At 48.8% G+C, this 15,505-nt stretch overlaps 1 protein-coding gene across 1 annotated transcript; it reads left to right on the top strand.

Annotated features, from left to right (window-relative positions):
• The first annotated feature begins 541 nt into the window (after positions 1–541).
• On the top strand, positions 542–7,100 carry LOC138732724 (BUD13 homolog). The gene is made up of 12 exons (XM_069879382.1): positions 542–662; positions 1,302–1,389; positions 1,692–1,776; positions 1,910–1,967; positions 2,745–3,335; positions 3,732–3,973; positions 4,369–4,442; positions 4,776–4,884; positions 5,312–5,450; positions 5,786–5,967; positions 6,306–6,387; positions 6,710–7,100. Exons 1-12 carry the CDS (start codon positions 544–546, stop codon positions 6,801–6,803), a joined length of 1,863 nt encoding a protein of 620 aa, XP_069735483.1. The 5' UTR covers positions 542–543; the 3' UTR covers positions 6,804–7,100.
• The last annotated feature ends 8,405 nt before the right edge of the window (positions 7,101–15,505 follow it).

Raw genomic sequence — 15,505 nt, 5'->3', positions numbered from 1 at the left:
GAAGAGGGGAGCAGCGTCTGCTCGCTGGGCTTTGGGGCTGGTGGTCTGGCCGTGCTCTGCTTGGGTGACAGACAATTCCTGCTGGTGGGAAGTGAATCCCATCGCAATCCCTGTGCCTTCACCGAGCACCGTCTCTCCCTGCAGAACGTGTACGCCCCGGAGGACGACCCGGAGCTGCGAGTGGAGCGCTACCAGCGCACGTTTGAGCAGAACGAGGAGCTGGGGCTGAACGACATGAGGACGGAGGGCTACGAGCCAGAAGGCGCCCCGGGCCGGTAGCCCGGACCCTGCTGGCCTCTTTCCCTGCTGGATCTGGGCCCAGGACGGGGTCGGGAGGGGAGCAGGGGGCTGCGCTTCCCCAATAAAAGGTGTGAAGAGAGGGGCGGTGTCTGCGCTGCCCCAGGCCACGCCCCCTCCCCGAGGCCACGCCCCCTCACGAGGCCCTTTCTCGAAGCCCCGCCCCCTGTGCTAGCCCCGCCCACCCGCCCCTATATAAAGCCCGCGCCCCCTCCCCTTGTGACGCCAGTTGCGGCCCGCGTCACCATGGCGGCGCAGGGCCTGTCGATGGCTGAGTACCTGCAGCGCTACCTGAGCGGCCCCGAGGCCGCCCAGCCCCGCCGGCGCCGCGAGAAGAAGCCGGCAGGATCCGCCGGCAGAGGCGGGTGAGCAGCAGAGGGGAGCGGGGAGGCCGCGGGCTGCGCGCGGCGCCGCTTCTTCGCGTTAGGCCCGGTCCCCCCCCCGCGCTGGGCCTGGGCTCGGGCTGTCTGGACCCCCGAGCCCCTCACGGTGTTAGGAGCCGCCCTGAGGCCCCTTCTCGCTCTCCCGTGCGACCGGGACCGGGACTTTCACCCTGCCCGGAGCACCCACATCGCTCCCGTGGCTCGGGGCCCGGAGCGGGAGCGTCCCCATCGCCCCCCCGGTCCCCCCGTCGCACTCTCATCGTTCCCGTGGCTCGGGGCCCGGAGCGGGAGCTTGCCCGCCCCCCCCCGGTCGCCCCCCCCGGTCGCCCCCCCCCGGTCGCCCCCCCCGTCGCCCGGGCGGCCGTTGCGTGTGGTCAGGACCGGGACCCTCCCCGGGGGCGGGCTGCTCTCACTGTTGCAAGGCTGGGACTCTCCTTGGAAAAGCCCCTTAATCCCCATCGTATTGGACTTGGACTGAACCCTTCCCGGGGCCCCCTTCTCCCCATCCCTCGGGGCCAGGACGCTTCCCAGGGCCCCCTCATCCCCTCTGCAGGCAGCAGCTGGGGCTGTTCCCTCTCTTGGTGAAGGGCTGATGGCACGACCCCTGTCCCCCTCTCCCAGGATGCGGATTGTGGATGACGATGTCAGCTGGTATAGCATTACTGCTACACAGGAGGAGGAGGAGGAGGACGATGGGGACGTGCCTGTGGTGAGTAGGGGGTCGCAAGGATGGGTGCATTGTTTTTATTAGAGGGAAAATCATACATTTGTGGTATGGTTTGGGTTAGAAAGGATCTCAAAGCCCATCCAGTTCCACCCCTGCCGTGGGCAGGGACACCTCCCACTGGATCAGGGGCTCCAAGCCCCATCCAGCCTGGCCTTGAACCCCTCAAGGGATGGGGCAGCCACCCCTGCTCTGGGCAGTCTGGGCCAGGGCCTCCCCACTCTCACAGAAAAACATTTCTTCCTAAGATTTGCTGTTGACTCTGTTTTTTTTTTTTTTATCATCAGGTCTCAGAATTTATTGACGAGCGTCCAGATGTAGTGAAGCTCATGGAGGCATTCCGGACAAATACAAAGTGGAAACTTCTAGGAGGTGAGCCCAGACCTTTGTTTTTGATGTTAAACTGCTCCAAACAATGATCTTGCAGGTTAAAATTAATACTGGCTAAATATCCTGAACTGCTGAGAACCCAAATGATGGTAACTTTCTGCTTGTTTCTTTTTAGACCGGAATGGAGACTCGCAGAGTTCAGATGTTTTAGCAGCCTATCGTTCTACTGTGAGGTATGAGGCTTATCTAGAAACTCTTCTGTTGGTTAACTTTGGTTTGCTGGCATCGTCCATCTCGGTCTGCAATTTTAGCGATACACTTTGGGAAATCTGTGGTTCAGTGATGCAGGTCACTACCCAGAGGCTCAAAATCAAGTGTGAATCCATGTTCAGAAAGTTGTTTCCATTGTGGACTGCTAACGCTTTACAGGTCTCGCTCGGGATTTGTCTCCAGGCATAAGGCAGCAAAACAAACAAATCTAACTTTCAATTTCACCCTCCCAGGCGGCGCCGCCACGACACCCCGGAGCCCACACCACCGGAAAATGTGTGGTTCAATTCCTTGAATTATTCTACTCCAAGGCGACAGCGCCATGACACCCTGGATCCGTCCCCTCCCAGGCGAGAGGGAAATTATTCTCCCTACTCCTTGCTTCCTAAGCGACAGCGTCACGACTCCCCAGACATATCACCTCCCAGGCGGCAGCGTCACGACACTCCAGAGCTCTCGCCTCCAAGCTGGAAGCGTTACAACTCTCGGTATATCTCGCTGCTGAGACGGAAGCGTTACGACTCTCAGTATATCTCGCTGCTGAGATGGAAGCGTCATGACAACCCAGACCTGTCACCTCCGAGGCGGCAGCGTCACGACACTCCAGAGCTCTCGCCTCCAAGCTGGAAGCGTTACAACTCTCCGTATATCTCGCTGCTGAGACGGAAGCGTTACGACTCTCCGTATATCTCGCTGCTGAGACGGAAGCGTTACGACTCTCGGTATATCTCGCTGCTGAGATGGAAGCGTCATGACACCCCAGACCTGTTACCTCCAAGGCGGCAGCGTCATGACACTCCAGAGCTCTCGCCTCCAAGACGGAAGCGTTACGACTCTCCGTATATCTCGCTGCTGAGATGGAAGCGTCAGAACACCCCAGACCTGTCAACTCCTAAGCGAAAGCGACACGATTCCCCAGACTTATCACCACCAAAACGGAAATGGCATGACACCCCAGACCTGTCACCTGCTAAGCAAAAGCATCGTGACTTGCTGGACCTTTCACCTCCGCGGCGCCAGCGCCACGACACCCCGGAGCCGTCACCTCCGCGGCGCCAGCGCCACGACACCCCGGAGCCGTCACCTCCGCGGCGCCAGCGCCACGACACCCCGGAGCCGTCACCTCCGCGGCGCCAGCGCCACGACACCCCGGAGCCGTCACCTCCGCGGCGCCAGCGCCACGACACCCCGGAGCCGTCACCTCCGCGGCGCCAGCGCCACGACACCCCGGAGCCGTCACCTCCGCGGCGCCAGCGCCACGACACCCCGGAGCCGTCACCTCCGCGGCGCCAGCGCCACGACACCCCGGAGCCGTCACCTCCGCGGCGCCAGCGCCACGACACCCTGGAGCCGACACTTCTGGTGCGCCAGCGCCACGACACCCCGGAGCCGTCACCTCTGGTGCGCCAGCGCCACGACACCCCGGAGCCGACACCTCCGCGGCGCCACGACACCCCGGAGCCATTACCTCTGGTGCGCCAGCGCCACGACACCCCGGAGCCGTCGCCTCCGCGGCGCCAGCGCCACGACACCCCGGAGCCGACACCTCCGCGGCGCCACGACACCCCGGAGCCGTCACCTCCGCGGCGCCACGACACCCCGGAGCCGTCAACTCCGGTGCGCCAGCGCCACGACACCCCGGAGCCGACACCTCCGCGGTGCCAGCGCCACGACACCCCAGATCTCTCGCCCCCAAGATGGAGGCGTTGTGACTCCCCGGATGCCAGTTCAGCGCTGGGGAAAAAGAGCTGTAAAGCCCCAGAGAAGTCGCAGTTATGGGGAGCCCAGGGAGAGCAATCTCGGCTCAGGCCTGGTGTCTCTGCGAAGTCGTTGTCGCGCCTGAAGCGTCAGGCCACTCCAGATCTGTCTCCTCCACGGAAGAAGAGGTACAATTCCGACTCAGATTCATCACCGCCTTGGAGGAAGAGAGCTGCTTCACTGAGTCTGAAAAAGCAGAGCAGAACAAAAGGTGAGTGTGTGGAGTTTGTTCCTTCTGTCTGGTTCTTTGCCCACCTTGTGGTCATGTTTGCTCTGGAGAGGTGAGTGGCATGGAATTTGTGGTCTCCCGTCATGGTATGGTAGCAGATAGGTTGTTGCTTCTGTTGGTAAAGCTAGTTCTCATAATTGTCTTTTTTCATTCAAATGGATTAGAATTAGATTAGCGTTGGTGTAAAGTTAGGTGACTAAGTCTTAAATGCGTTTGAAAGGAAAGTTTAAGTACTGTCTCCAGGTGGCACATGTTCAGGAAGAAAAGAATTCACGGGCTGTTACCCTATACTTGTCTTTTGCCTATGGTTTGTCATCTCTTAAGGTCTTGATTCTGTCTAATTCTGCATTTTTTACTTAACTATTTCTTTACTGCAGGGGGTTTCCAGAACACCTCCGATGCTGACCTCTCGCCTCCCCGCAACCGTGAGGCTAGAGGGTCTCCCAAGAAGGTGAGTGTTTTGTCTTCCTATTTAAGCTGTGGATTACTTCCTCTTGATAGAAAACCAGGGAAATCCAATGATTTACGAAGCGTGTAGTAGGAATTTAATCTAACTCGTGCATGCTGCTGTGCCAGACCCTCTGCTTGAGATAAGAAGGAGCATGAGGTAGGCGCTAGGCATAGGAGAGGAGCTCTGCCTCAGTCCTCTCAATTTTGAGGATCAAGGGAAGTTATTCCTGGGAATGGCAGCAGAAAGTCTCTGTAACATGGTTGTCTCTTCCTGCCTCTGGATTGCTGCGCAGCTCTCAGCCAGCAGTAAGTGTGAGTTGTGTTTGATTTGCAGGCAAATGTGATGTTTTCCGGGGTGAAAGCTGGCTTGGTGTCGGCTGATGTGCTGCGGAGGGAGCAGCAGGAGCTCCGGAGGAATGAGAGGAATACCAAGCACTTGGAAGGTAGGGGTGTAAAACCGCTGAACAGGGCCAGTTCGCTTTCTTTTTCCCTGCTCTCAGCTGGCTCTGGATGCTTTATCGAGCCCTGGAGAGCATCCTTGTGGAACAGCGTCGAGCTGTGCTGATGGATGCCTTGGCTAGGGTCACTGAGCTCGTGAAATAAAAGATTTGTAGAATTTGATTTCAGAGCAAAGGCGCTGAAATCACAGGGAAGGGGAGAGGTTTTTTCTCTGTCTGCACCAGCTGCTCTAAGGTCTCCCCAGAGCCTTCTCTTCTCCAGGTTGAAGGAGCCCAACTCTTTCAGCCCGTCCTCGTATGGGAGGTGCTCTAGCCCTCGGATCATTTCTGTGGCCTCCTCTGGACTCACTCTAGCAGATTCGTGTCTAAAAATGTTTCAAAATGCCTGACTTGAGGCATCTGTCCCCTCCAGAGGAATCCCGACATGCTGAGACCGTCTATCGAGACAAGTCCGGCCGTAAGAGAGACCTGATGCGGGAGTGGCTGGAGCAGAGGCAGAAAGCCGAAGCACAGTCCAAGAGAGATGCACAGTACGCCAAGTGGGGAAAAGGGTAAGGTTCTCCAGAGCTCCCAGCCCAGTCCTGGGCCCTTGTGTTACACCTTCGGACTCTCTGCTCCCTGCTTTTTAGCCCAGTTACAGTACTGTTCCTAGTGGTGGTGTAGGTGGAATGTCACTTCACAGGGGTGGGTGCTGAAGCTCACTTACGCTCTGGGTTTGAGCCTGGGACGCTGAAAGTGTGGGTTCCATGTGTCTTAGAGACCACTCTCTGTTGCTGGATGTGCATTGGGAATGCTGTACCAGTGCTGGAAGTTCAGGACTGTGAGCTATCCTGCAAATTGAGCAAATGTTTGCTTGGTTAAGGGGTGAAACCGTGTGTGTTTTCAGGCTGGTGCAGGAGAGGCAACAGCAGCAGAATGTGGAAGATGCGATAAAGGAGATGCAGAAGCCGTTGGCCCGTTATATCGATGATGAGGATCTGGATCGGATGCTGCGGGAGCACGAGAGAGAAGGGGACCCCATGGCTGACCTCATCAAGAAAAGGAAGGCCAAGGAAAACAAAGAAAAAGGTTTGGCTGTTGAGTTACACTGGGTCGTGGTTTATGGCCCTGACATCATAGAAATACAACTATTAAATAAGTGGCCTAAGACTACTGGGATGGCTCAGCCCTAAAGGAGTTCTGCTCTGGAGCCAGCGTAGCAGTACCATTTGCTGTTATTAACAGTTCCTGTTATTTGTTTGCTTAAGGAGCAGGGTCTGGTGGGGTAAAACTCAACAGATTTGGTTTTCTGAGGGAGTTTCTTCTTTGCTGGCTGAGTGGCAGCCTCTGCGCTATGCCTGTGCAATGGGGTGACCGCATGATTCCGCTGCAGCAACTAACTGCTGTGTTGCTCTTTCTGTTCCTAGAAAAACCCAGGTACGAGGGACCAGCACCTCCGCTCAACAGGTTTAACATATGGCCTGGGCATTGCTGGGACGGTGTGGACAGGTACGTGTTCCTGGTGCTGGGATGTGGGAGAATCAAATGAGCTTTTGCTTCAGAGAGTTCACAGTTTTAAGATTTGCAGATAGCAGGTGAGGGAGGTTAAGTTATAGCTGGGTGATGGATGCAGGGCAGAAGGGAGCGAGGATGGCGCTGTCAGTGAGGGTGTGAAGAGTTTCAGTGATGCTCACTGCTGCTGACCACAGACTGTGGCGGAATCCGAGCTGGAGTAAAAGCAGTGGAGAGCTTGTTATGTCCCTGAAAATTTATCTTGCCTCAGAAAAGCTTCGGCGCAGCAGCCCACCATCTTCTTGCTGTCACTTTATAGGTCCAATGGATTTGAGCAGCAGCGCTTTGCCAGGATCGCCAACAAGAAGGCAGTTCAGGAGCTCGCCTACAAGTGGAGCGTTGAAGACATGTAGATGTGATGAAGAACCACACAAAGTATCAAGGAGAAACAGAATTTCACCTCCTGCTGCTGCCACGGCTTGAGGAATGGCTGCCCAGCCCCATCCTGTGCTTGGTGTCCAACATCCCAGGGGACAGGAGGCAAGGCTGAATTTGGAGGAGAGCTTCCCAAGGAGGATTTTCTTGTTGCACAGGGAGAACAAGTGCAGAGAATGGCAGCAGCGCTTCCTGGAGCAGTGCAGCAGCTGAGCATGGAGGGGGAGCCATGATGGCTGATGTCTGCCAGCACACGCTGGCTCTCAGGGGCTGCCCTGAGAGGTGCTGTGGGGTTCTGGTCACTTTGTCTTCAACAAACTTTAAAAGTTGTGTGCTTGTTTGATGCCAAATGATTTGTCCTCTGAGGGCAGCTCACAAGTCTTCAGGTGTCAGGTTTTTCTGGAAGTCTGCTGAGCACTCGGTCACTGGAGCGTGAGCCTCATCCCGTGGGTTCCTGAGCTCCGCTGCTGTTCCAGTTGTGTTTGAATTCTTCCAGAGAGCAGCAATACCCTAGAACTACTTAGTGTAGGGAGTTATCCACCTCTGGGTTGGTGTTGGATCCACCTCGTGTCCTTCCCAATGCACCCAGACGGCTTCCTTTGAGTCTGTGTGGTCACCTCTGGTCCCTAGAGTCGCCGATTGGCAGTGACTTTTGGGAAGCTTGGCTCCTGGCCCTGTCTGAGCAGGAAGCAGCTGGCTGCCTGCCCCTGGTGCCCTCCTACAGGAGGCTGGGAGCCCAGCAGGCAGCGCTGTGTTTGACAGCAACACCTCAAGGAACCCCGCAACTCCTTGGGGGACAGTTTCCTGTGGAAATACACGTGTAGAGGGGATTTAAGTGGCTGGTTATCTCGGAGGAGCTCCTGGGGGCAGATTGGTCCCCCCCAGCCTTCTCTCCGGACAGTGGTGCCGATAGCTTGGCACTTCCCAGCGCCGCTGCCTGGAAGTCAGCGTGAAGTAACTGCTCTCTTGTCGTCACCTTTGTCAGGCTCTGAGCTGGAGGCCAGGCAGAGCTTCCCGCTTGTGAGAAACCACGTGTGGAACAAATACAGTCGTTCCTGAGGGCATCCCAGGGTGCAGGTATGAAACGCAGGCAGTGGTTTCCATGGAGATTCCTTCTCTTCTGTAGCGGTCAAGGGCCAGTTGTTGGAATCGCTCTTGGCTGTGCTCGAGCATGGGGAGGGCTGTGATGGGAAGTCGAAGGACAAAGCCTTCTCTGGAGGGGAAGCGCTTTTGGGAATTCCTTCCCTGCTTTTTTATTCCCTGCGTTGTGCTCCTGGAATCTCTGTACATTTTTAAATAACACTCTTCTTTTTTCACTTGGTTCAGCGTGATGGTGGTTTTTCCACCACGGCAGGGACAAGAATTGCTGGCAGAAGGTTCACTGTGTCCTTGTGTTCGCTGCGACCATCGCCGTCTCCCACTGACTCTGCCAAGCAAATTGTGCTTTTCCTGATACCTTTTCTGAAGTCTCTAGGCTACAAGTGGGAACTTTTGGACCCCGCCTGTGTTCGTGAATGAGCTTTTCCAACCTTAATGATTCCACCCTGCTCGAGTGAGCTGCTCTGACAGCAGCAGGAGCTGCTGCAGCTCCCTGAGGGCTTAGACACAGTGGGAGAGGGAGAGGGGAGGTGAGGATGGGTGCTGTATCCTTGTGTCTGGCTCTGGCAGCTGCTGTGGTGGTGTTGGAAGGCTGTGCTGTTCCCAGAGGAGCATGGACAAGGTCAGATTCCAGTCCAAGGTGGGAGAAACCACTTCTTCCCACACGTCCATGCATGGGAGGTGGGTTTGTCCTGGTACCCTTGGTCTTTATCCTACCTCCTCACAGCTCTCCTGTCCCAACTGTGCCTGCGGCTGAGTGGCTCTGGCAGCAGAGCGATTGGAAAATGCTGCAGGGGATCCTCTGGGATGAGAAGGGCGATGGAGATAAAGGGAGGGACACCGGGAAGCGGATCTCTTTATTAGTGCTCCTGGAAGGGCAGCAGCCTCGGTCTTGGCACCGAGCAGCACCTTTGATTAGCTCGAACCACAAAAAATGAATATTAAAATCTTAATTTAATTTAAAACACTGTCATTCACAGTCGTGGCAAACACTGAGCAGAGTAATTATTATGCAAATTAGGCAGATAGAAAAATGATTAATAACTGTGCAAATTAAAAATTATTGTAAACATCCTGTGAGGGGTGATAAGTCGGGGAGGAGAGCTTGTGCAGGAGGCAGCTGTGCTCAGCTGCATGCCTCCTCCATCCCGATTTCCTCATTAGTAGCTGGATTTAATGAGCAAAGGATGCGAAGGAGCCGCCAGGGGAGGTCGAGGGCCAGTGCTTGGTTTTGAATGAGGGGAGAGGGGTGGATGCCACCCAGGCAGGGATGGATGAAGGAGAGGACTGGCTTCAACACTGAGTCCTGCTCCCAGCTGTGAGCTTGTGGCTTTGTGGAGAAGTGGATGTCTCTGTTTTGGAATAACATTCGGAGTGGATGTCTCTGTTTTGGAATAACTGCACTGCCAGGATGGTCACACTCTGGTCAATGTGGGGATCCTGTCCCTCCAGGCATGGGTGAGCTTCACCCTGGAGCAGCCCCCAGCTGGGGATGGCTAAGGAGCAGCAGAGCTCGCTCCCTCTAACGATTAACGAGCTTATTTGTCTGGTGGTTTGCTGCTAATTGCACAACATTATTTCCGCCCCCAGCCCCGTTCCACTGTTTTACTTTTATACTTTTGACAGTGAGCACGATAATAACAATAATAGGCTTACAGTGGCTAATAGGCTTACGCTGTGCATTATTCATGTCAAGGACAAGCAATTAAGCTCGGCCTCACACATCATAATTAGATTTTTGTTGATGAGCTTATCGGGAATGGTTTTAGTTAAGATTAAGGGGTGAATTCCTCATGCGTGACCCCTGCCCAGGGGGTGGGAGGGTTGCTGGTGCCAGGGGGTGCACGGGGGCTGCTGGAGTGCGATCTCTTGGGAGCAGGATGAGGAAGGGCTGGGGTAGTGGCAGCCCTGGGAGTGACGTGGTGAAGGGTTGGCGGAACAGGAGCGTTGGAGCAGGGTGGCAAAGGGCTGATGGAGTGGGATCCCTTGGAGTGGGATCTCTCGGGGTGGGATGGTGAAGGGCTGATGGAGCTGGATCCCTCTGCGTGGGATGGTGAAGGACTCGGAGCGGGATCCTTTGGGCTTGGAGTTCTATGCTCTGAGTTCTATCCTGGCAAGGGTAAATGTGGCTTTTCCTGCGCCTCCCTCATGGTTGGGTTTTCCCAGTAGCTCCCACCAAGCAGGCTCTGGCAGGTGAGCCTTTACCGTTGCCTACTGACATCTTCTATTTTTTAATTAAAGAGAGCCCAAGACATGCAATTTTTATTTCCTTCTAAGCAGTAATGGCTCTGGGGTGTGGGTGCTCCGGGCTTTGAGTGAGGAGCGCTGGAGGCCAGGGACATCGAGGGGTCCCCTGGCAGCTCCGATCCACCCAGGGGAAAATCCCTTTCCCCTCCCGGTGTTTCCAGTGTGGCTGGGAAGGCAAATCCCCGAGACTGACAGGTTAGTGATTGTATACGCATATGTGCGCTTTCCCTAATTATTCCATAATTAGGGACACGCAGAGATAAAAATTACTAATAATATTTACTCTAGACTCTATTTTTTTAAATAACCTCTCTCTCTCTCTCCTGCTCATTCTCCGAGTCTTGGTGGAAATAACTTTGCAGATCCCAGTTAATGAATATTTGTAAATGCAAGAATGTTCGGCGCCGGAATATCCAGAGGGCATCCTCGCTCTGCCTTGTAATTCTTTCTTCGCTAGATATTTAATATTTATGGTTCCGCAGCCTGGTGAGTAAAGAGCCGCCCGCAAGCCCCGGGAGCGCGGCGCCGGGGATATTTATGGCGCTGCCTCTTTCCCTTTTCAATTACGAAGACACCTCACATAATTAAGTGCTAATAACCTTGTTAATCTCAAATTGATACTCTTTTCTCTTGGCCATCTCTTAATAGAATTAAAAACAGATTAATAATCAAGGGTAGGACAACTCCGGGTGTAACTTGAGGCCCCTTTCCCTTGTCCTCATACTGGTAACTTAAGAGTAGAGATCAGCATCTACCTCACCACAACCTTCTTTCCAGGAGCCTAGGAGAGTGATAATGTCCCTCCTCAGATTCCGCTCCTCACAATTACACACAATTTGGGACATTTACACCAAATTTGGGGAAAATTACAAGGAATTTGGGGACAATTACTCAAAATTCTGAGTAAATGATGCAGAATTTGGGGACAATTTCCCAAAAATTGGCGAATATTACCGAGAATTTTGGACAGTTACTAAAAACTTTGGGTAATTACTCAAAATTTGGGAACAATCACCCAGAATTTGGGGACAATTACTCAAAATTTGGGGACAATTACTCAAAATTCTGAGTAAATGATGCAGAATTTGGGGACAATTTCCCTAAATTTGGTGAATATTACGGAGAATTTTGGACCAAATTCTGGGTAATTTTCTCAGATGTTTGACTAATTATCACCAAATTTTGAGTATTTACCCCAAATTTTGAGTAATTGTCCAAAATTCTCAGTAATATTCGCAAAATTTTGTCTGATTGTCTCAAAATCTTGGGTAACTGCCTCTAAATTTTGAGTAATTGTTCCAAAATTTTATGTAATTTTCTTCAGAATTTGTGCAATTGTTCCAAATTTTGGGTCAGTTGCCAGAAATTTTGAGATATTGTCTCCAAATTTTGAGCAATTGTCTCCAAATTTTTGGTACTTGTCCCCAAATTTTGAGTAATTGTCCAAAAATCGTGGGTAATTGTCTCTTAATTTTGAGTAATTGTCCAAAATTCTCCGTAATATTCACCAAATTTAGGGAAATTGTCCCCAAATTCTGCATCATTTACTCAGAATTTTGAGTAATTACCCAAAATTTTTAGTAACTGTCCAAAATTCTCGGTAATATTCGCCAATTTTTGGGAAATTGTCCCCAAATTCTGCATCATTTACTCAGAATTTTGAGTAATTGTCCCCAAATTCCTTGTAATTTTCCCCAAATTTGGTGTAAATGTCCCAAATTTTGTGTAATTTTCCTCAAATTTTGTGTAACTGTCCGAAATCTGGGGTAATTGTCCCCAGATTTTGAGTAATTGTCCTCAAATTTTAAGTAATTGTCACAAAATTTCTTATAATTTTCCTCAAATTTTGGGTCATTTTCCTGAAATTTAGAGTAATTGTCCGCAAATTTTGGGTAATTGCCCTCAAATTTGGGGTAATTGTCTCAAAATTTTGGTAAACTGTCCCCAAATTTTGAGTAATTGTCCCCAGATTTTGAGTAATTACCCAAAATTTGGATTAATTGTCCAAAATTCTCAGTCATGTTTGTCAATTTTTGGGTTATTGCCCCCAAATTCTGGGTAATTTTCTCAGAATTTTGAGTAATTGTCCCCAGATTTTTGGTAAATGTCCCCAAATTTTGGGAAATTGTCCACAAATTCTGGGCAATTTTCTCAGAATTTTGAGTAATTGTCCCCAAAGTTCTTGTAATTTTCCCCAAATTTGGTGTAAATGTCCCAAATTTTGTGTAATTTTCCTCAGATTTTGTGTAACTGTCCCAAATTTGGGGTAATTGTCCCTAGATTTTGAGTAATTGTCCTCAAATTTTGAGTAATTGTCACAAAATTTCTTATAATTTTCCTCAAATTTTGTGCAATTGTCCCAAATTTTGGGTCATTTTCCTGAAATTTAGAGTAATTGCCCGCATATATTGGGTAATTGCCCGCAAATGTTTGGTAATTGTCTCAAAAACTTGGGTAATTGTCTCCAAATAGTAAGTAATGTTCCCAAATCCTCGGTAACAGTCAACAAATTTAGGGTAATTGTACCCGAATTGTGGGGAATTTTCTCAGAATTTTGAGTAATTGTCCCCAAATTTCTTGAAATTTTCCCCAAATTTGGTATAAATGTCGCAAATTTTGTGTAATTTTCCTCAGATTTTTTTAAACTGTCCCTAATTTTGGTTAATTGTCCCCAGATTTTGAGTAATTGTCCTCAAATTTTAAGCAATTGTCACAAAATTTCTTACAATTTTCCTCAAATTTTGTGTCATTTTCCTGAAATCTAGATTAATTGCTGGCAAATTTTGGGTAATTGTCTCAAAATCTGGTGTAATTGTCTTCTAATTTTTGTTAATTGTCTCCAAATTTTGAGTAATTCACCCCAAATCATGAGTATTTTTCGCAAATTTGGTGTAAATGTCCAAAATTTTGTGTAATTTTCCTCCGATTTTTTGTAACTTTTTCGAATGTGGAGTAATTGTCCCCAGATTTTGAGAAATTGTCCCCAAATTTTGGGTAATTTTCTCAGAAGTTTGAGTAATTGTCCCCAAATTTCTTGTAATTTTCTGCAGATTTGGTGTAAATGCCCCAAATTTTGGGTAATTGCTGTCAAATTATGGGTAATTGTCTCCAAATTTTGGTCTCCTCAGATTTTAGTCTGAAAATAATAAATAATTTAAAACCCCAGAAACTAGAAATGTGAGTAAACTGTGTGTTCCGGCACTGACAGAGTCACCAGGAGAGTTCTGGAACAAGCTGCGCCCTTGAAGACATTCACAGACAATCTGGAAAACTGAAATAGAAGTAGAATGCAAAAGTTTATTAATGACAAATACCTTTTTCAACATGGGAGCAACAAGGTTCTACTGTGAAAAAACCAGAAGAGTCTTATAACAGGGAGTGGCTGGCAGATGAAAAGTGATGTAGATAAATATTAAATAATGCACAAGGCAAAAATAATTATAACTCCACACATAAAATGATGCATCTATGGGTCTTGGTAAATGCACAGCCCTTGTATTTTTTTTTAAAATCTGAAGAAAGATTAAAGAAACTATAAATAAGGAAATCTCACTGGTAAGAGTAAATAACTGTTTATTCACAGATCCTGACTGAAAAGACACTAGCACAAAAATAAAAACCAGAAATAGAGGAGACTGTTAATATTAAGTTAATTTTGGTTTGGTTCCACTTCTGCTAATATTTCTGTTGGGTTCCCACTACTGTTCACTTTAACTGAGAGCAGCTTCTGTCTAAAGGAAGGACTTGATAGAATCATAGAATAACCAGGTTGGAAGAGACCCACGGGATCATCGAGTCCAACCATTCCTACCAATAACCTGCCCAACATCACCTTATATCGAAGCTCTCTCGTCTGTTGTTGTGAAACACAAGCTGTCAGTAAAATTCAGTGAAATGAAAAACAATATGCTTGATGCCAACTCAAAGTTCAACATTTGCTTTAGTATCAAAGGAAACGGCATTCTTTCATGTAATACTTTTTTCAAGAAATGTTTCAGAATGCAGATGTGACAGAATAAACAAGATTTATTCTGCTTATATTCCAGTCCACTAATCATGTTTCAAAAGAAAAACACACATTTCTTCATGAATTACAGATCTCGAGAACGATACTAAAAAAACCTAAAATGCATTTTAGACTAGTCTAATGTTATTCATTCTAAATGGGGATCTCTAATGGAATTTCCAAACTATTCTTTCCTCTCTTTATCCCCATCAGTGCCTATTTGGTAGACATTTTTATTAGGTAAATAAAAATACGCTTGAATTACTCCTATGGATATACTGAGCTTCCATAAAAAGGTTATAGCTAAGTTTAGAGAGTTGGATTTATTATTTCAATAAAAGGCTTACTAGCATATTAATTCTTTCAAGATTTTGCACGCTATTTTGTGAAAAAAACCACGCTTGAATCCGGTGACCATGTGGCAGCTGCAAAAAACCCCAAATTTTGTCATTTTGATACTAATTTTCATGTGTTTTTATTTAAATTAAACATTTTTGTCCTAAGGAAGATGAGTCACAGCAATGCGGGATCCAGTAGGTCTTTTCCAAGCTGGTGATTTATGATCCTATGACTCCATTCTATGTTTAACTTTACTGTAAAGTAGCCTAGGAGATTTTATGAGCACTTTGTTCATAAATCAAATTGTATGCGAAAAAAATTTGAAATTAATCTATTTCTTTTGGTTTTACACAAGCTGTATTTTCTGTTTGCTGAAATCTAGGCCTTTTTTGTTCTTTTAATTGTTTCTGACTACAGTTAGAGTGGTACACGGAGCACTTGTTTCTTAGAAGCAGGTTTTTTGCTTTAAAGAGATCTAAGCTCAGGTCTCTTCAGATTTTAGTCTGCTATTAAAGCCTATAAAGATGTTAAATATCTGAAGTGAAATTTTGAAATGGACAGTTTTCTTTGACAGTACAGGAATTTGAAGCCTCAAGTATGTAAATAAATAGCACATATCAAAACTACAAAATTACATAGATATCTCATGACAATAAACTTCCACGGAAAGCATTTGAAGTTCTGTACTTACACATACAACGCTGTTCTGGAATCATCAACTCAGCCAGCACCTCCAACAGTAAGAGCATCACAGCCTCTTTCCAGTTCAAACTCGTCAAAAGCAGCTTTATGACCTATTCAAATGAAACGTCAGTTATTTCCTAATATACCCACAGCTTACCTGATCTGACCCAATCTTAAAAGAAATTACTTGGGGACCATAAATCAAGTCACAGAGCACTCATCATTTCAATTGTCTTATTTGGTTTGAGAAAGAGACATAGAAAAAAGCAGAAGTGGGGAAACTTTCTATAGTGTGTTTGAAGTATC

This window comes from Phaenicophaeus curvirostris, chromosome 36 (genome assembly GCF_032191515.1).
Source record: "Phaenicophaeus curvirostris isolate KB17595 chromosome 36, BPBGC_Pcur_1.0, whole genome shotgun sequence".
NCBI classification, from domain to species: domain Eukaryota; kingdom Metazoa; phylum Chordata; class Aves; order Cuculiformes; family Cuculidae; genus Phaenicophaeus; species Phaenicophaeus curvirostris.
The sequence above is the reverse complement of the archived record's forward strand: the minus strand, read 5'-3'. Positions and strand labels throughout refer to the sequence as shown.